Raw genomic sequence first — 22037 nt, 5'->3', positions numbered from 1 at the left:
AGTTTTTTAAGTTATGGGTAGAATGGCAGCAAGACAACCAAGAGAGGAGTGAAATGGTTGTGATGTTTACTATGAGTACCTATACACTTGTGTATTAATGTTTAGTCGTGGTGTGGTTTAGCACTATGTATACAACTGATACAATGTATGATGCAAATTACTGTGTAGTTTTCAAATCATTCTTGAAGAACAAACTCCAGAATAGCCAAAGATATTCTAATTAGAATCTAGCACTGCAATGCTGAGTCTTGGAGGATCTTTGCCCAGCTGTTCTGTTTCTTGGTTGCCCTAGATTAGCAAGTGCTGCTGGCTCCTCTTGCTTTGTGTGCCTTATTCTTTCTATATGTCCTGTGAAATTCAAGTCTGTTCATGGGAAAACTGTTACAGAACTCTCATACGATCAATAGATGCCCTGGGAGGTGCCCCTGGCATGCTTCTTACCCTCTGGAGCAGACTTTTTCAACTTTGGGTCTGCAGATGTTGCCAGGGATGATGGGAGTTGCAGTCCAACAACATCTGCGGACCCGAGGTTGAGAGAAGCTGCTCTCAAGAAAGAAAACTCACACCAATTTATTATTTCAGTCTGAAAGAAACTGCCGCTCAAGGGGCTATAATATCAGCTGATGAAATGAAAACATCTATTGTTCTTCCATCCCCAAAGGCCAACTTCATGAATAATTATACTAAGTGCAATTGCTTGTTGTAATTCATGCCCCAGACTAGGATTATCTTTATTAGAAAAGTACTGATTTTTAATACTAATTTAAACAATCCTGAGCTGCTTTGAAAACGAGAATATAATCTTGTTCTCGTTATTTTACTGTATCGCACGAGAAGGCTTGTGGAATCTAGTCTGTCGGCAGGACTGATGGAGAGGCCTTGCGTTATCTTTTCTCCTTCGATAGTTGGAAGATAGTTGGAATGGCTGCTGATAGTTAGAAATAAAAACCTGGGGATTGGGTGGAGGGAGTCCTTTATTTAGTAAATTTATATGCTGCCCATCTAGCCAAGTTCTTCAAGTTCCTTATAGCTTGTAGTATCCTGAAGGGTGGCATTGCTGGCATCCTTCATAAGGAATGATGGTACACTGCAACTTGTAACATCTACATTAGACATATAGTTTTGCATAAATATCTCACATAAGTGTGGATTTTTCTACTGCAGAGATAGGCTTTTTAACATGTAGAAGGAGGTTGTGTTAATCAATGTGGTAAAAAGAGCTTTCAGAAATTTATCTATGCCTTTTCTTGCTTTCTTTGCTAATTCTGGAGGAAACTATTAGTCATATTTATATTCAGGTTTCCCCCCCTTAATTTGTGATGGTGTGATATGGCTCAAAATGCCATTGATTGATTGATTTTTACAGTATTGAACATACTTGCAGTTGTGAATAAGTTGTGACTGAATTTTCTTTTACAGATTTTAAACTAGAGCTTAATCAGTGTGCACACTAATGCCCAATGCAGTACAAACACTATTTGTTTTAAAAGCGTTTTATTCTTGCGGCACACAAATCCAAGACAACCACTTTCTTGCTGGCACAACTCCCATCTTTTTCTACCCAGACGTAATTTCCAGGGCACTGCTTTTCTAGGGTGCTGTTTTTCCTCTTTTGTTCTTGCTCTGAAGTTGCCCAAAATAATTCCACTACTGTACATCTTTAATTTGGACAAGGACCAAATTATTAAGTGGAGTTTGGAAAGGCTTTTTGCATTGTTTCCCACCCCACCCCCTACCCAAGATCTGTTGCTTCCTCAAGCTGTGACGGGTGATATCTAATAAAACTAAATTGAAATGACTGAAGGTCTTAGGATACCTAAAAGCAAAAAGCAAGCAAACAAAACTTTCTGTCCCAGTACCTCAATTTTCTATTATAACATTTCTGCTCATGCAGTAAAATGTACATTTAGAACTAAAATGAGAGATTTGTAGAGGAATGTGCTGAGAGATTAATGCTATGTGGTAGAAAAGGAGGCCATGAGAAACCAAATGAGAAAAGTGATGAGAAAAGGGAAGCTGTAGAAATGTAATAAAATTCCAGTAATGTAAGAATGGAGACATATAACTGCAATGACTGCAAATACAGTAAGTGGTACAGAGTTCCTTCCTTGGTGCTACAGAATTGTAGAGTTCCTGATGGATTTATGTGGCAGTAGCAAACTGCACCTACAGATTACTTTCTTTGTGGGTGTCTTTAAGTCTATTCCTCGAAGTCATTTGAAATGTATCTATGTAGAAAGTTAGATTGTGTACCCACTAAATGTAAGATGAATAACCTCCTCCAGACTTGGCAGTACTTGCAACAAAATGAATATATCGCTTTGAAAGTTTAGGATACAATTCTGTCTCGGCTGACTGCAACTCCCCCCCCCCACTTGCATTAAAGGTATCGCTATCAAGGAATCTGCCAAGGTTGTCGATCAAGCACAGAGAAGGGTTATGAAAGGTGTGGATGACCTAGACTTCTTTATTGGGGATGAAGCAATAGAAAAACCAACATATGCAACAAAGGTACTTAAAGCTAGAACTTTCGCTACTTTTTAATAAAACAACAACAACAACCACACAACCAATTTACCCTGCCCTATAGATTTGCCTGCTCATTACAGAGGCTGTTTTATAGAATGATAATAAAACAGTGATAATGTTGCAACTCTCAAGTCTCTGGTTGGAATGAGTAAAATATATAAAGGGTTTGGGTTTATTTTTATTTAACACATTTCTGTCCTGGTAGTTGAGCCAATATTTTAGAGAATTAAGAAGGTTGTCTTAGCCTCAGGAATGTAATTCTAAAGTTTGGAAGTCATGGCAGAGAAGGGCCATCTCTTGGATAACAACCATCTCACTGCAGAAATGGTCCCCTGGTCACATTCTGTGACTGAACTGCCACATTTGTGTGCAAGTCACTACAAAAAACTTAGCCAAATGTCATAACTTGGAAACAGCATGAAACATTACCAAACAAAATGATTATTTCCCACTTGGAGTACTGCAATGCGCTCTATATGGGCCTACCTTTGATCATCCAGCTCTCTTTGAATTAAAAGAGGAACAAATGATCTTAATGTGAAAGATCCTTTTAGGCAGTGAAATAGTATAGATCAGGCATCCCCAAACTGCAGCCCTCCAGATGTTTTGGCCTACAACTCCCATGATCCCTAGCTAACAGGACCAGTGGTTGGGGAAGATGGGAATTGTAGTCCAAAACATCTGGAGGGCCGAAGTTTGGGGATGCCTGGTATAGATCAACATGAAGAAGGTGAGTTGTGTAACTAATTTTTTGGTGGTGCTCTTCACCTAAATAGTTTTGTGCGTGCCCTCCTCATTCAAGGAATCCAGTGGTTTTTTTTTCAATATAGTAAAAGTTATGTTGTATCTTAGTTACATCAACAGTGCATCCAGAAACTAAATAATTATCAGTGGAATTTGGCCTTTATGTTTCATTGTGAGTTTCCCAGAGGTTGCTAATGGGGGTGGATGTTACATTAAATGGGCCCTTACTTGGATCCAACAGGGCAGGTCTTGTGATTTTATGTTAAGTTGATATTCAGCTGAGCAACATAGCTGCGCAAAACATAGTTGGGATTTAGAGTGCTGTTGTTTTTATCTAGGATGTTTGAAAAGACTGAGATGTAGCACTTAATTCCTACACACAAGAATAAGTATCTTGAACAGTTTATACGTTGAACAAATACCTTGCAGACTAGTTATTTTGATCTTCATACAGAATTATATTTATGGAGCTCTAACATAACTTAAAATGCCTTTAAAAAAACACCTCTTTTAATTGCGACATTTTCAACAGTGGCCCATCCGTCATGGAATAGTTGAAGATTGGGATTTGATGGAGAGGTTTATGGAACAAGTTATCTTTAAATATTTAAGGGCAGAACCTGAAGATCATTATTTTCTATTGGTGAGTACAGACTATCTTCTATTTTTAAAGTGTTGGCAATCCACAACATCCTCTCAGCACACAGTGTAGAATAAATTTTAACTTGCACGAGAGTTGAGGCAGAAGCAGCAGTTTGAACACATGCACGGTAGCAGCTACTGATTAAAGGAGCCTTTCTTTTTGGAGTGTTAAAAGCCACAGAGCTTCTGAATTTTGGATGACTGCTTTGATTTTTGTTTCTTTTAACTTGCAACAGCTCTCTCTAGAGCTGAATAATGGTGTCCTGGCAACTGCATTTTACATAAGTATTTCTTCAGTGATGCAACAGGGGTATATCTGGTGTTTGAGTAAAATTAAGACTGCTCAAACAGCTGCTGTTGCTTAGAGACAAGCATTAGTCAGTGACATTTGGTTTCTTCAACTTTTTTCTGCTGGGAATCTTGGAAAATAGGCCTTGAGTGGCCTCAAACTCACATGAGAACATTTTTGATTTTAACAATGGGCCAGGATCTATATCACCCCTATATCATATTTCAGAATTGGATGCAAATTAGCTTGTTAATTTTTTTTATTTTTATATAAAATGGTAAATGGAAAAATGAACACACAGGTACATTATTATAACAGAGGTATTGTTACATTAAATATACTTTGCTTAATGTAGTATAGGCATAGGACTTATTCTCCAAAACAGTAAATGAGGTGCTAAACCTGTATTTTGACTAGAAATGCCATATTAATTTGTTCTTCGTGAATTCCGATACGAATTGGTCTAACCTGTCCTTCCAGAACCAGAATGTGGATTGAAACACGGTTATTATTTGTCACACTTCTGAATTTGTGATATAGTTCATGTTCAAACACAGGCATCCCCAAACTGCGGCCCTCCATATGTTTTGGTCTACAACTCCCATGATCCCCAGCTAACAGGACCAGTGGTCGGGGAAGATGGGAATTGTAGTCCAAAACATCTGGAGGACCGAAGTTTGGGGATGCTTGCTCAAACACATCAAAATGTTTATAGAAATGGGTATTTTAAGATAAAGTAAGTTTGGTAGCCATTTTGTTTAGAAATATATATTTTGGGAGAATTTGTTGCAAAATATTTTAATATTTGCAATATTATATAAAATAGCATATTAATGTAGAAATGGGGTGGAATGGATGAACATAAGTGAAACCGACATGGATTAGAAATGCACTGAGCTGTTGGTCCTTAGTTTTGACTGTATGTATTCAGACTGCAGGTGAGGATTTCTATCAGCCTTCCCCAACTTATACATGATAAATGTATTGCGGGGGTGTATACGCACATTCTTCCCACTAGTTCATCCCTTCTGTTTTCAAGCAGCCTCTTCCTTTTGTGGGGGAAGAAACTATAAACCATGTGCTGTGAAGCTCAAGACGTACTCTAATGGTGTTCAGGCCACATGGGATATTGAAATACCTTGCTATTTTTTTCTAGTCATTCTTCTGGTTTTTTTCCCCTACAAGTACAACTGAACTGCAAAAAGCTGTGTTTAGATTGAGCTGACTGGATGATTTTGCTTTACAGACTGAACCCCCTCTAAATACTCCAGAAAACAGGGAATATACTGCTGAAATCATGTTTGAGTCCTTCAATGTTCCCGGGCTTTACATTGCTGTTCAGGTGAAACATCATTTAGTTTACAGTTGAGATAAATGTTTTAAGTAATGTTCCTTAAGAGGAGAATATGCAAACTGTTGTGCAGAAATTGGGATTGGCACGGAATTGGAACCTCTCATGTGGACTCTGACCCAAATGATCAAAAAGTAATTTCTGGTTTAAGCCTGCTAAAGGACCAGAACAATTCACCTTGTTCTTGGGGCCAAACTGGAAGCCACATTGCGATAACCATGCTCAGAATTAAGTCTGCTGCCAAATCTCTTTACTTTTTGCATGGTTGGATTGGTGTGGAAGCGGAATCTTACACCGTCTGAACTATTCCGCCCCCTAGCTTTTTATGCTGTTTTTCTCCCAATGGGTGTTCTGGCAGACATTATTTCCAGTCACAGAGAGTGGCTGCTTTTTAAAAAGCGGTATTTGGTGGGGAAATATGAGCAAGTTGATTTTCCCACCAGCCAATGCTATGCTTTAAATCAATCCCCACCTGTCCTGTTTATCAGCTGGCACAAGGTTGTGAGCTGTTGTCATCATGTCTAATTGTGATCCCAATTGTTGTATTGCAAAGAAATACATTAACAAATAAGAACAAGCTGTAATCACTCCACAAAAGGAGTACAAAAACCGTGTTCACGCACTAGAAGATAATGATTATAAACAGAATGTCTGAACCCTTTGAAGATACATTTCTGTGTTTCTGTTGGCTCTTTGAATTAAGACACTACACTTGTGTGGATTTCCTGAACTTGCAGTAAGGCTGTCTGTTAAGGCTAAGGGATATAAATAAATTTATAAACGTCTATTCTAAGCCAAAAATGTCACTTTGTAGACCTTAAAACAGAGGGTAAAAATTTAAAATTCATTAAGAAAAGTATTCATACCAGTGAAAATTCACTGTCAAACACATAAATATATAGTTGTTCTAAGATTTTGTTTGGAAAAGCAGGTTATGTATTTCATAAACATACATTGTCCCACATTTAATCTCTGAATAGCACTTTCCTCAGGTTTCTTTTAAAATACAACATAAAAGTCCATATGTGTATATAGCTGTTTAGATTTAGAGCAGCGTTGCCTTTTTTTCAAAGGGGAGACAGCAGCAAAATTGTCACAGGAAGTATAGTTCTGTGTCTCAGTTTGATCTATGGAATAAGATGCACTTTGCCTCTTAAGAGAAAAGTCAGATAATGATTCAGAGACTTCACCATTCAAATCTGCATATACCATAGAGTTTACTGTAAAAGCTAATCTTTTCAACCTACTTCCAGAAAACAGAGCTGTCTTCTTTGAGTGGGTGCTTGCTTGTGAGGATGTGGACCCTTAACCTTTCTGTTTTGAGTGTCTACATTAGTGTTTCAGTTCCTCCTCATTACCTTCTGTTGAATGCACGGCTCTTCATTGTACTCCTTATTTTTATTGGCTATGCCTAAATCCTTCTGCAAAAGATCTGCAGCAACAACTTGACATTTCTTTGCAATAAACTGTTGAATTTAATATAATATTAGCTTAAAGAAAAGCTTTTCAGAAACACAATATTTTAGTACCCATAATATCCTTGGTACCAACACAAGAAAGATAAAGCCCACAGTAATTGATTGAGTATATGGGGAAACGGCTCCCTTGTCAGCTCCTGAAAAAGGGGTGCAATTTCTATGAGAAGCTCCTTTCAGAAGCCAGATCTTCTGCTATTGCCTTCATGGTACAGAAAGGAGCTGTGCTGCGGTGGTCTCCATGTTACAAGGTTATGTGAGAAAGGACCCTGAGTTTTTAGACTCTTTAAAACTAGTGTGGCTTCAGCTATATACTACCAATTAGGTAGTTCCTATATATATTAATGTATATTTAGATTTTCCCAAAGCTCGAATTACAATAAATGTCCAATTTTCTTGTTAATCTTTGCATGCTGCTGCAATTAAAGAAAGTAAAATCTACCAATTTTTAAATGCCATTTTTAGGGTTTTTATTTCCGGTTCTTTTGTTCAGTTTTTCTACTTCTTGCTTTCTTCTTCTGTTGCATGGTACAATGTAGCTATGTTAAATGGTTTTTGTCTGATGTGGCAATCTTTGCTTGAAGAATAGGCCTTTAGGCTGGTTATGAGATACTAAATCTCAAATTGTTTCCTTGGATAAGGCCGTCCTTGCCTTAGCTGCATCTTGGACATCAAGACAAGTAGGAGAGCGAACACTGACTGGAACGGTTATAGACAGTGGGGATGGTGTCACTCACGTCATTCCTGTGGTAAGTACACACAAATATGGGTGTGGTTTGTGGAACACCACTGCTTCTAATACTATCATTATTATGGGAAGGATAGTCTTGGCAGCTCTGTTCAGCATTTTCCCAGTGAGCTAGGTGTTGTATATCACACAAGATTGTGCTAAAATTAGTATTTAGGAACATATTCTTCTTATTTTTATTTAGGAGACAGAAGTTAGAGAAAATCTGCTTTTTTTTTGCTTTAGGTCTATAATTGAACTTTATAGCATGTTGAAAGTTTTTAATAATTAAATCTGCAATGCTCTCAGTATATGAAGGTATCCTTCAGCTAAATCTGAAAATTTTGTGGGGTTCGTTGCTTTTAAGGAAGACATGGTGATCTCTTTCAAAGTGATGCTGCCCCCACCGCATTAAACAAAAATCATGCTGGCAGAAACGAAGCTTCCTGCCCTTCATCCAGTGTAGATTTACTTCTCTTATTTTCTTCTTCCTCCTCCTCTGTCTTACAAGCTGATGAAAGAGGAAGGCTATACTGTACCAGACTGATGATCTCCTTATATTTCTCTGTCTGCCATTATCTGTTTATACTAGATGATGCTTTAATTAAGTGCTGGTATAAGTTATGGCCTGTAGAAAATCCACCATTATCTGTTCTGGATAGGAAAATATCCATGTAACAGAAAGTGTGCGACTTGAGATGATAATAGAGAGATGGAAACATGGGACTTGCTTGTGATATGTCCTACTCAAGTGTTCACAAATACGTCTCTAGTCACAGCATCAGCTTTTCATGCTATCGTATACCGTATGAAGCTTAAAGTTTGCTTTTGGAATTAAGTTCATTGAAGGATTTTTTTATTTTTATTTTTTTACTTTCAGGCTGAAGGTTATGTGATTGGCAGCTGTATCAAACATATTCCAATTGCAGGACGAGATATAACTTACTTTATTCAACAATTGCTAAGAGAACGAGAAGTAGGAATCCCTCCTGAACAATCATTGGAAACTGCTAAAGCGGTGAAGGTAATGTATATTTTAAAAAGCAAATAGATGTAAGACTCAAAAACTGATACCACATATATATGTTCCTTGCCACTACTGGTATTAACTTTAACAATTCAGAGCAGGTGACTTATATATTGGAAATCAAGATGCTAACTTGGTGGTAACAAATTGTCAGTAATCTAATTAATTCTCTGGGCTAGGAAGGTATTCTACCAGTAGTACTAAAAAGTACTTAGTTCTGCATAATGAAAAGTCCTAATTACTTTTCTCGGGACTTTCTGTGAATTTTTCTTTTCTTTGAGCAGCTCTATTATTACTGACGGATTTTAAATTCTAAAGTGTATGATTGTATGGTATGTAACCATGGCAATAGTACATTTGAGCATGCGTTTTCCAGAGTTAGCATCTCCCAACTGAAAAAAAACACCTAAGAAGCAGTCTGTCAGGTCTCAATAATTTTTGCCTAGTGGTGCATAGAATTGTCTAGTGCTGAGTGCTAATTATCTTAAATGTATGCAGTTCATACTAACTCAACAATTCTCTGGTGTTTTCATTTTTTTTGTTTTTTTTAAAGGAAGTTTCATTCCTGATCCATTTAAACTGATCTACAAATAACCTTAGGAGATTTTTTTGGAATTTCTTTTGTAACTGTCTGCATCTGATTTCCAGGAACGCTTTAGTTATGTCTGCCCTGATTTAGTAAAAGAATTTAACAAGTATGACGCAGACGGTACCAAGTGGATCAAACAATATACTGGAATCAACGCAATCTCAAAGAAAGAATTTACCATTGATGTTGGCTATGAGAGATTCTTGGGGCCAGAGATCTTCTTTCATCCTGAGGTAAACTGGTGCAGATCTTCATAACGCACACAGAAGTATACTTTTAGTTTTATTTTCTCAGAAGTAAATACTGTTGTGCTTGAATGAGTCTTGTTCCCTTGTAAGTGTGACTTATGATTGCAGCTTTCATTTCATAATGTAGGGCAAGTAGTGCCTTTCAAAGTTGGAATTAAAAGCCAACGTACTCCCCCCCCCCTTTAAAAATAACCTTAGAACCCAATTTCTTGGTGCCGAGTAAATTATGTTGGCTTTAATGTTCAACTGAATCTGTTTTTAGCTTTTGAGGATCTTGAAGCTTTAAGGCTTTTCCCCCTGCTTCTTAAATGATACTCAGCTGAAGAAGAAACTGGGGGTGGAGGTGGGAGGGGAGATCTAGCTGTTATCACTTAAAGCCACACAACATGCTTTGTATAATAGTTTCTCTCCTCCCACTTCAAATTTGAAACCACCAATCTGGCTTCTATGGTGAGCTGAGGGAACAGGAATAAATATTTCTTCCAGCTGATTCTCATTTTTTCATGCTGAATAAAACTGCTTGATTCAGTGCTTAGCATCTGAGATGTGTAGGCGGTCTCCGAAGTGTTCGGTACAATGCAACAGCAGGGAGAATGCAAAGGGTGAAGGGATTGGATGGCTTACATTTTCCTGAATTCCTGTTCTTCAGTATCTGTATATGGTTGTACTTGGTTTTTTACCCTTTCATTTATTTTATTAGTTTCAAATTATCTTTATTATTATAACACAGGACCTTTGAGAATAAGTGGTGCTTTACAGAGTTACATAAGCATGCAGTGGCTGCCCCAAGATTATTAGAGCACATACTGATTCTAACAAAAAAAAATCCTTCCAGTAGCACCTTAAAGACCAACTAAGTTTGTCATTGGTATGAGCTTTCGTGTGCATGCACACTTCAACTGTCCCAATATCTGAAGAAGTGTGGAAGGAGTTTTTTTTATTTTTTGTTTCGACTGCATCAGACCAACACAGCTACGTACTGATTCTAAGTTAACATATTTTTTGAATTAGAATTTAGCTTCAATTAAACTAGTGCTTCTTTTTCCATAGTGTTGTTCGCACATGGTTGTGTCTTAGTTTTTCCCGTCTTGCTAAATTCATCTCTTCTAGCTTTCTTAGTCCTTTCTTTAGAAATCTGCAGTAATCTACACTTGCCTCTAATAGGTTAAAGAGAAGGCTGATGCTTCAGTATTATGTACGGAAAACGAAATCTGTTTGTATTTGTTTTTTTAAATGCTGCATTAAGCAATAAAATTACTTGTAACCTAATCAGTACATACTTCTGTTTTTAGTTTGCTAATCCAGACTTCACACAGCCTATCTCAGAAGTAGTAGACGAGGTTATTCAGAACTGTCCCATTGATGTTAGACGTCCGCTATATAAGGTTAGTAAAGCTAAATAATGTTTGTGTGTATGTGTGAGAAAGAGAGGTTTTTTCAGAGTATACCTCTGCCTACTTGCTAAAGAGATCTCAATTCTTCTGTTGAAAGCACAATAATGGGCTATATTTCAAGTGTAAGAAGCTGCCGTATACAGTTTGACAAGTGACCCACCTAGCTTAGGTCTACACTGACTGGTAGTGGCTTTCCAGGGTTTGGGGCAGGGTGGTCCAACTTTTCATGACCCAGAAGGCTGTCTGTGGACAAACGCCAGCTCCCTCGGCCTGAAAGTGAGATGAGCGCCGCAACCCCGTAGTCGCCTTTGACTGGACATAACTGTCCAGGGGTCCTTTACCTTACCTTTACCTTTTAGCTTACCAAGTGGGCCAGAATAATACTTAGACATGGAACCCGTGGACTGCACACTGCCATGTCACACAGGGGTTGAGGAACGAGGCTAAAAGTTGGTACCCCCTCTCCAATCCTCGTGCTGCCTTCCCAAAGCTGGGTAAGGGAGATGTGAGGCTCTGCCAGGGTCCCAGAGACCTCCCACCTCCTCCTCAAAAGCTGGGAAAGCACTAACTAGGCTTTAGGAAGCAGGCTGGAGACTCTAGGACCATGTCAGAGCCCTCACACCTCATTTCCCAACCCCAAAGCCTCACTTACCCATCTTTGAGAAGGCAGTGCAAGAGTTGGGTGGGCAATCAAATGTTGCCGAGGGCCACCAAAAAGACCTTGAGGGCCGCATGTTAGACTACCCTGGTTTGGGTCAAGAGTCTTCTCCAGCTTTATCAGAAGGTGCCAAGGACTGAACTTAGACCCTTTTGTGTGCTAAGCATGTGCACATTTATCCCTGGTTAGCCCTTCACTAATGTATTTCCAAGTGGATATTGTAAATAATGCAATTCACAGAATGAAATATATTGTTAAACTATAACTAGAAACAAAATATGAAAGGGTTAGGTTGTATCCCCCCGCTGCTGTTCACTATTATCAGCAAACTTCTGTTTGTGCAACACAACTTTTCCTTCCCTTCCTACTCTCTGGTTGGGACTCTGGAGAAGGTTTTGAGGGGAAGAAGAGTAGTTGCATGGAATGAATTTTGGCATGATAATTTAGGAATGTTTTTTGTGTTGCATAGCTTTTAAAATTGGGTTGACTCAGAACAAACTTATTAAACAAGTTATTTAATAAATTTCTAGGTTGATGAAAGTGCACTTTAAGTATCTAAACATCTGTAGTAATTTGTAATCTAGCCTTTCTTTCATGGGGTGCTCAGCTTAACATGGATTGTAAAGCCATAAAATTCTCAGGCGATCTGTAAAATTCCTATTTGTGAAATAATTTGTCTCAGTCTCTTAAACTGAGCATGCATGGCTCAAGCATTGGCCCTGTTCCTTGCTGTGGCTGTTTTGTAGTCATTACAGCTGCCTTCACTCCTTATTTTCAGAAACTGATTCCTAACATCCAGTGTTGTTAAGTAATACAACTTTTGTGTGTACAATTTAGAATATTGTCCTCTCTGGAGGCTCCACAATGTTCAGGGACTTTGGTCGCCGTTTACAACGAGACTTGAAAAGAACTGTTGATGCCAGACTGAAACTCAGCGAGGAACTGAGTGGTGGCAGACTGAAGGTTTGTTTCTTTAGTTAAGACGTTTCACTTGTATGTGTAGTTTGTTGTGCTAGTTTACATCACACCTCTAAATGGAATCCCATAAGAAAGCCATTAAATTGTGTCATCCTCATTTTGAACTGTATCCATCTCCTCATCTTTAATTTCTTTCCACATTTGTGAAGGTTTCATTTTTATGGCTGCAGGCACTAATCCTGTCCGTGATCCTGAAAATTTGTAGTGGTTTTGGAGAAGCAGCTGTTGTCTCCTTTGTGGAGAGTGGATACTACTGTTTCACTGTTTGTTGCAGCAGATGGATAACAAATAGCATTTGCCATTTTCCTCAGTACTGTATATTGTTTTTGGTGCATGAATAAGTGCTTATATTGGAAACTACCTTTTGCTACATAAGAAAAGCCTGGAAGATCAGACCCGTGGCCCATCTGGTTCAGCATCCCGTTCTCACAGTCGCCAAACAGATGCCTGTGGGAAGCCTGAAAGCAGGATCTGAGTGCTCTACTGGCCTGACCACTTCAACTTTACAGTCCTGTACTTTCCCTTCATCACCTTGCTGACAAAGGTCCATATAGTTGAAGCTATGGTTTTCCCAGTACCGGTAGTGATGTATGGAAGTGAGAGCTGGACCATAAAGAAGGCTGATCACCGAAGAATTGATGCTTTTGAATTATGGTGCTGGAGGAGACTCTTGAGAGTCCCATGGACTGCAAGAAGATCAAACCTATCCATTCTTAAGGAAATCAGCCCTGAGTGCTCCCTGGAAGGACAGATCCTGAAGCTGAGGCTGCAGTACTTTGGCCACCTCATGAGAAGAGAAGACTCCCTGGAAAAGACCCTGATGTGGGGAAAGATTGAGGGCACAAGGAGAAGGGGACGACAGAGGACGAGGTGGTTGGACAGTGTTCTCGAAGCTACCAGCATGAGTCTGACCAAACTGCGGGAGGCAGTGGAAGACAGGAGTGCCTGGCATGCTCTGGTCCATGGGGTCACGAAGAGTCAGACACGACTAAATGACTAAACAACAGCAACACTTTCCCTCTGGCACAACAGATCAGAAATGGCAAGCGGCATGTTATAGTGGCTTCTATGAGAGAAGGGAGAAATATATAGAGGTGTTTATTTTAGGACTTTAGTACCTGGAAAATAAGTGATTTCTGGATTCTACCTGTTTTCAACCATGTAAACCCACAAGAAGTATCTTGTGGCATTTTTGGGAGAAAGGGAAAAGTTCACACTTGTAATATAGAGAATGTTAACGGCTGACAATGATTTCCCAGGGTTTTAGGTAGAGGCTTTTCTTATCACGTATGACCCAATCATTTTAGATAAAAATATTGGGGTGGGACATGGGACCTTCTGCATGCAAAGTCATGTGCTCTTCCACTGTGCTGGAAAAACATATATATCTTGAAACCTATTCAGATTAATGCATTTAAGAGAATTGGATTAATAACTGTTTTGCCTGACAGTTAAATATTCTTAAAACTGGGGTTTTGCTACAGCCAGTGAAAAAAGGAAGTGTCTGTAATGGCATTTTATTTAAAACAGTACTCTGTACTGATTTTATTTTCTATTGTAGCCCAAACCTATTGATGTACAAGTTATCACACACCATATGCAAAGATATGCTGTCTGGTTTGGAGGATCAATGTTGGCTTCCACGGTAAGTTGACAAAAGGAAAAATAAATCTGAAGAGAACTTTTTCCACATATATTTCAACCTGTATTCACTGTCAGTGTTTTCCACTTTATCCATCCATGGTATATGTTTATGGGACAAGCCCTGTCATGGTGCTCTAAAATGTGCTCCTGTTTTTCTTTGGATACTGCCTGAAACCTTTTATAAATAGACTTTCCAAAATGTTTGTAACTTATGAGGCGCTTCCTTGAAAAATGTAAATGCATGGGGAAAGAGCTTTTCACACTGACTATTGTTTGTCTGCTCCTAATTTTCCAGAAACATCTTTTTAAGGCACAAAACTGAGACAGGTGCTTTAATAACAAGTTTTAATATATATTAGTTTAACCTAAAAGTGACAAAAATATGTTTTTATTGAAAATATTCCCTTTTATCTTTTTCCCCCCCAGCCTGAGTTCTACCAAGTATGCCACACCAAAAAAGATTATGAAGAAATTGGTCCTAGCATCTGTCGTCACAACCCAGTTTTTGGAGTTATGTCTTAAATCCGACTTGCCATGAGTTGGATCTAGGGAGGCTGGGAGATGGAGGGTCTTTCTCAATACTTGTTTGTCTGGATGGCCGGTATTAAGATAACAAAACATGACTTGAAAATAAGAAAAAAAAGACCAAACACAATTAAACAGGAATATTTTAATAAGTGTCTCAACATGCAGATGTAGTGGGAAGCCAAAATGATTCCAAGTGTTTTTTTTCCTTTCGATTGAATATTTGATCCTGTGCGTAAACAAAACAAAAGAAGTGGGTTTTTGTTCTTTCTGTGCCCTGATATTTTGTATATTAATGGAATATCCAAGATTTGATGGGATTTGATGGTGTGTAGATAGTCAGCTCTATAATTCTTCAATTGTACTCTTACACGTGTACAATGAGAGAGCTTGTTTATATTTCATACTTTTTTATACGTTGAGAAAAATATCAGTGAATGAAAGAAATGTAATATTTGACAAGAGAAATACCAGTGACCAATTTGAGAGGAATAATAATAATAATAATAATAATAATAATAATAATAATAATGCCCACATGAAGCTTAATCATGTGAATCTCTAGTAACTTCAAATTATGACCAATCTTAAAACTTGGGTTCCACACACAATGCAACTTGGCAAGTGCTTTTGGAACTAAGGAGCTAGAATCTTGGATTAACTGATGCCTGCTAGTGCTTTCTGATTACTCAGTGCATTTTCATTCTGTTTCTTGCTTTGGGGGCGGGGGGAGGTAAAGACAAGACTGTTGGACCAGTATTGCAGTTCTGTAGTGTCATTTCTAATTACAACCAAATATTCAAGTTATCAAAATAGGTGTATTCCACCATTCCAATAAAGACACAAAAATTCTTTTTAATGTTTGTCTGAGGCCTTTCAGTTTCATTGCTTGATCGTTTGAAGGTCTCTCTCTCTCTCTCTCTCTCTAGTTTGCCATGGCAGTTATTAAATCAGTAATTTTAAGGAGACAAAAATGGAACAGGTATTCTGACACAAATATGAAAGTGGTGCATGTGTCTGTGATTTTAGTTTCTATTCAACAGCATACAGAAGTGCATATGCAATTTATAAAAGAAAATCTTTCATTAATATTTACTTTCTCATTATGTTTTGGTAAATAATGCTGTCGCATTTGGGGGGTATTGTTGATTTGCTACTGCAGGATCCAGGTGGTGAGTTATATGGCTTCTGTATATACTATTATCTAATAAGGAGCTGGTATGGCATGACTGTGGAGTAAATGTAGCTGCTGATCAGTGTATTGCCAATTTAGTTTTAGCCCTGCTCGCTCACCTTTTGATCAACTTGAAGCCATAGGTCCTGAGTGAAAAGGGAGATTGAAAAATTGGAATGTTCCCAAAAAATTAAATTGGATTTTTAAAAAGTTTTGAAATTTCTGTTAGAGTAAGTGTGTTGGCTCCAGGCTTCACAGAGCCTGATTTCTGCTGACGAGACAGTCACTTCATGGCAGGTGGGGAAGGCAAATTTCATTAGTACAACTTTTCATTTGCAACACCTGTGTTCCCTGAAAAGCTGTTCTGCATAGATAGGAGACCTCCTGCAACAGCATGGGAGGTGGTTTTGGGAGTTGCAGAGGAAGGTGGAATATATGAAAATCACACACGCCCTTCCTGCAGCATGAGTCTCCACGGGATACATGGGCTGTGATGTGAGGGAGAATCACCAGAAATCAGGTGAAGGATACCTTGCACAAGCAGAGCTCCCTTTTCAGGTGATTTCCATTTGTCCCACTGCCACCTCATACAACATACTGTTCAATACTGTTCAGAGGGCCCCAGACTCACTGGATAGGCTTTCCAAGAACCACAGCGGCTGGAGTTAATGAAAGAAATGTGAAGTGCCTTCTGCTCAGGTAACTACCGAATATAATCTCTACTAAACACAGGTGCAATGAACTACTTGAATAGCATTTCTGCGTATATTTTAGAAAGCTATTCCATTGGTTTGAACACTTTTATTGTATTTTCAAGTCTACAAACGAAGATGTGTGGATTTCTTCTATTGAAATGTAGTTTAATGAATAATAATGTGAATATCTTATGTGTTACATGCCAGTAGTAAAGGATGACAGTGGAATCAGCTTTGCAAAACAATAAGATAATTTTACTACTAATAAAATGTTGCATACAGATCCTAAATAAAAGATTATTCATGATGCTAACTATTTAAACAATCAGGATATCAAATTGATTCGTCAATAATGGTTGTTTCTTGCTTTCTCCAAGAAAGCTGTCCACTAAGAGGAAACTTTGAACAATTTTTTAGACAGAGTTCCTAAACTTCAGCATCTAAAGCAGGCATCCCCAAACTTTGGCCCTCCAGATGTTTTGGACTACAATTCCCATATTCCCCGACCACTGGTCCTGTTAGCTAGGGATCATGGGAGTTGTAGGCCAAAACATCTGGAGGGCTGCAGTTTGGGGATGCCTGATCTAAAGAGTTACCCATTGGCCTTCATGCTTGTAGACCAGCACCTTGATCTTCTGTCATTTTGTGTATAAAAAATGATCAACCTTAATGCATTTTATGTGGATTTGTCATATTTACATGCCCCCAGGGGCAGGAACACTTTAAAAAAATCTTGGCAATGATCTGAAAATTTAATAAGGTACAACTAGAAAGGAAAGTTCTGCCATGGTATGGCTGTGCTGTACTGAATCTTTGCTAATAAAAAAGTTCCTTAAAGGTGATATCTAAGTCATATTCAGACTCATTGAAATCAGTGGGCTTAAGTTACTTTATGTATGACTAATGTTGGCTATCACCCAACATTATGCTAGTTTTGTGTTAATCCTGCAATATTTTTTTTAAAAAAGTGGAATTATTAACTACAGACTTTTTGTTATGAAAGGGGCGTTGACCCACAAGGAAACATCAGTCAAGGACTGCAGTCTCTGGCTGGGCAAAGTCAAATTCAAAAGCATGTGGAGTTTGCAGCATTGCACAGTTGCCTTGTAGTATTTATCTTTGCCCCACCCCATCTCTGTGTATGTGCCAACCCCTCTCTTGCTCATGCCCTGAGTCGCCCCCTTTCTCAACACTGCATTAAATTAGGCTGAGAGTAGTAGGTTCCTAACCAGGAGCTAAACTGTCAATGGATATATTGCCTAGTTAGAAGCCCTTGAGAAGCTTGAATATCTCAATTGAAAAAACAACAACAAAAAAACTGATTTCCCACTGCCTTAATCAAATATCAATGTTGTGCAGTATTCAGTTATCAAAAATGTGTGTACCTAAATTATGAAGCTCAATTGGTTTAGTACATTTGATCATTTGGGCTCTGACTATCTCACAACTGTAGAAGATATGGAAGCAGCAGAGTTTCAGGTGCTAGGAATTGGTATAGGAGAACAAATGCCATGGTCCGCATGCCTGTTGTGGTGCAAGAGAACCCCAAGCTTAAGTGATACAGTGATTTAACTAAATCCTTGTATGGGAAACTCGTCATTTTCCTATAATAGGAAGGGAAGGAATCACGCATGATTTGAAGGAGATTGTTGTGTATGTATAAAAATGCATCTAATTTTTATTAAATAATATATTATTATCTAATTACCTGCCCTTCGTGCTAAGGTCCCAGGGTAGGGATTACAACATTCAAACACAATAGTAAAAACAAATTACAATCACAAGAATAAAGTGGGTCCTAAAAATATACACCTAAAGTGTCAAAATCCAGGGTGAAGAGATGCCTCTTCATTGGAAGCTGTATCATGAAGGTGTTAGATGCAACACAGGTGCACAACTTAGGGGTTACCGCAGAGAATGCCCTTGGCTGGATTGTGTGAGTTGTCTCTGTATGCACACCATTGCCTAAGCTTTTGTACTTATCAGTTCGAAATATAGAGAAGTAGCTTGAAAATGTGTGTGAGAGAAAGCGCGCATTCTATATGATTCCTGAATATTTACATATGTAATATGCATCTCAAACATTCAGATCTTGTGATTATCTGGGGCATATTTTGCATTCTTATGGACAAGTCCTAACAGTGTTGGGCTGTCAGTAGCAACTTCAGCAAAACTGTTAGTGAAACTTCAGTCTTCCCTGCTTAAGAAAGTGAGTAACACATCATACAATTGTCATAAGGTATCATGTGATGGTGATGATGATAGGTGGGGTTATAGGATACGGCAGCTAAGATCACCAGAGGCTGCCCATACAATCAAAGGTATATATGCTTTTATTATGCTGAAAGGAAAAGCCCTTATGAAGATCTGTCTCTGTTTAGTAGCACTTGTGTCGTCCAAATAAATGCAGACAAGATTTGGATCCTACTGACCAAACCTGTCACTTAAAGCTTACCTGGTTGTGTGTTGCAGAGGGTAGCTGATACTTTATCAGCTTCTGTTTCCTGAGCCAAATCAAAATTCCATTGGTTTTTGCTTATATAGAGTTTTTCTGTAATACTAACATGTCCTATTAGCTAGGTGTGTGAAGAAAAGTCATTACACCCGAACCAAGTTTCTGTGGAAAATGCTCTTTTTAAGTACCAAACATGAAAGTCTATGCCGAAAATACCTAATCCAGAACTATTCTTTGTTTCCTTAACTCTGTTAATTAAATTAGTGGGCATAAAGATCTGCCATATCACAATGGTACAAATATGCTGCTGTGTAATAAAATCTTGCTGCTCTCTGCTACAGGTAATCTTAACATTCATTTTTGTTGTTCATTTAATGACTTCTTGGGCAGTGGACAAAAACTCACAGGTGACCAAATCTAACACTGTAAGAAGCACCTACGATACAGTAATTAACAGTACAGTACATTAGAAACTTGATGTGGCTCAATAGACTTCTTTGAATGTCCTTAGCCACTGTCAGTGTTTCCAAGGATACTAGATAATCACAGGTGTTAGAAAAACATTGTTTCAAGTCCCTGCTGCTTTCGCTGAAAGTTTTAATTACCTGGTGGTATTTTAACAATTTCTATTTTCTTGTTCTCTCTACTTCAGGAATACTGACTTTTCCATTGCCTATAAAGAAAAAGGTTATGTTCATACTAGAACATTGCACACTGCTATCTTATCTGTACATATTTTGTAATACCTGTTGTGACTTTACATCCCTGCTAAAACTAGAAAATCATGTCTGCAATTTTTAACCACCTTCTAGCTTGAGGCCCGTTAAATGCAAAACTCTTGGCAATCTCAGTGAAGTTGTCTGTGCTTGTAGGCGAGATTGTCATCATGTTTCTCCTGAACATCCATATCTTCAAATCTATTAAATACCACTCCTTATGTCAATAGTGAGACCATCTGATTGTGTGATGCCACTTTTGGCTGACGTTTTAGCTGGTATAAAAAAAGAAGAAAAGAAAATTGATATGTCTTCTGTGTCTAAAAGGGCTTGGCATTCAAAGAAGGATACTGAAATGATGCTTCAATAATAAGCCTGAAATATTTTACAAACGATTGTCATTCACATTCTATTATACATCATGTAGCCCCTACCAGATCTATATGCAGTGTACTGTGTGGTAGCTTAAGGGTTTGGTTTTTCTCAACAAGGATTTCATAGTTGTGTGTGTATATGCCCTGTCTCCCACCTCATTCTGTACATCTGGGGTGGGGAATCTCCAGATGTTGGACACCAACTCCCACCAGCCGCCGCCATCATGGCCAATGGTCAGAGAAGATGGGAGTTTTCATCCAGCAATATCTAGAGGCCCACAGGTACTTTATCCTTGCAATGCATGGTTGGAGTAGGATGCTAAGACACTTGCCTCCGCACTGCATGTACAGTCTAAAGGGTGGCTCAATGTGAGAACGCTCTCTTGACTGTCAACTCCGTTTTCTCTTTCAATTGCATTCCTCTAAAGCTATCAAGCTAACTTGTTTAATCTCTTGTGCAAAGCTCTTTTCTAATTTTTGGAAGGAATATCTAAGCCTACACTTACCTGTATGACACTCTAAAAAGTACAATGTATAGTGTGGGAAGACAAGCCAATAAGAACTGAGGTTTGTGTGTAGCCTTGTTTTGTCTGCTAAAATGGTTGATATTCAGGAAATAATGATCTGGCTATGTCACTGGTGCTTCTTCTGCAGGACAGGTTTCAAAAATTTGTTATTCGTACCCTTGGATTTGTAAAGTGGCTTATTGTGGATTACCTTGTCCATTAAAAGAGCACTCCTTTCCTATCCTGGTTTAAAACATTTTTATTGAGGGCCATTTCTCAAGGTCAGTCGATCAGGAATTGCATGCTTGCAATAAGCAGAGGCAAAACTAGGTGGATTGTTCATCGCTGCAGTATTACGCGGCACTCCATGTGCATTTACTCTAGCCCTGTGCTTCCCCTCCCCCCTCTTTCCATTTTTGGCTCCCCTCCATTTCCCCCTTTCCAGTGATACAAATTGGAACTGACCACTACAGACAGCTCTCCCTACTTCCAACTCTCTGTCCATTTCTGGTCACCACCACTACATGTCGTCCTCTCCTTCCAGCCCATTCCTGGGCTCACCACACGGCAGACCCATTTCCTTCTCTTTCCCACCTCCTTACACAGTGGCATGTAATGCAGAAGTGGTAGCAGTTATCAAAGGGCTGGTCTGGAGAGCAGGAATGGGCCTGCAGCATTCAAAGGGTCACATAGTGGTCCCTGGACCGCAGGTTCCCCACTACTGCTTAACATAGACAGTACATTCTTCTTCTTCTTCTTCTTCTTCTTCTTCTTCTTCTTCTTCTTCTTCTTCTTCTTCTTCTTCTTCTTCTTCTTCTTCTTCTTCTTCTTCTTCTTCTTCTCCTCCTCCTCCTCCTCCTCCTCCTCCTCCTCCTCCTCCTCCTCCTCCTCCTCCTCCTCCTTCCTTCTTCCTCCTTCCTTCTTCCTTCTTCCTTCTTCCTTCTTCCTTCTTCCTTCTCTTCCTCCTCATCTTACGTATTTGTATGCCACCTTTCCAATAGTTAAAACCATGCTCAAGGGAGCTTACAACATGAAATGATTTACATAATTACAAAAGTTGTAACCATGCTCAAGGGAGCTTACAACATGAAATGATTTACATAATTACAAAAGTTGTCAAACAAATAGAGCACATCTGAAAGTACGCAACAAAATTGAAAAATTTGCGCGCACACATTTTGAACCACAATAGGATCTAAAAATAAAGCTACAGAAAATTAAATAACAGACCTCCCCGCAACAAAAATCCCTAAATAATACCCCAGTCCAGGAGTCTGTTCAGCAGCCTCAGCTTTTG

General features: G+C 38.7%; 1 protein-coding gene across 1 annotated transcript in view; it reads left to right on the top strand.

Moving 5' to 3' along the window:
• ACTR3 (actin related protein 3) overlaps positions 1-15186 on the top strand; it is a 36385-nt gene extending 21199 nt beyond the window's left edge. Inside the window, exons 3-12 of the mRNA XM_035130124.2 lie at positions 2387-2511; positions 3806-3916; positions 5451-5546; positions 7672-7779; positions 8638-8781; positions 9433-9606; positions 10914-11006; positions 12511-12636; positions 14213-14296; positions 14722-15186. Of these exons, the coding sequence (XP_034986015.1) occupies positions 2387-2511; positions 3806-3916; positions 5451-5546; positions 7672-7779; positions 8638-8781; positions 9433-9606; positions 10914-11006; positions 12511-12636; positions 14213-14296; positions 14722-14817 (1157 nt within the window). The 3' untranslated portion in view covers positions 14818-15186. The remainder of the gene's footprint in view (positions 1-2386; positions 2512-3805; positions 3917-5450; positions 5547-7671; positions 7780-8637; positions 8782-9432; positions 9607-10913; positions 11007-12510; positions 12637-14212; positions 14297-14721) is intronic.
• Positions 15187-22037: the final 6851 nt, after the last annotated feature.

The sequence above is a fragment of the Zootoca vivipara genome, chromosome 1 (assembly GCF_963506605.1).
Source record: "Zootoca vivipara chromosome 1, rZooViv1.1, whole genome shotgun sequence".
Classification (NCBI taxonomy): domain Eukaryota; kingdom Metazoa; phylum Chordata; class Lepidosauria; order Squamata; family Lacertidae; genus Zootoca; species Zootoca vivipara.
The sequence above is the reverse complement of the archived record's forward strand: the minus strand, read 5'-3'. Positions and strand labels throughout refer to the sequence as shown.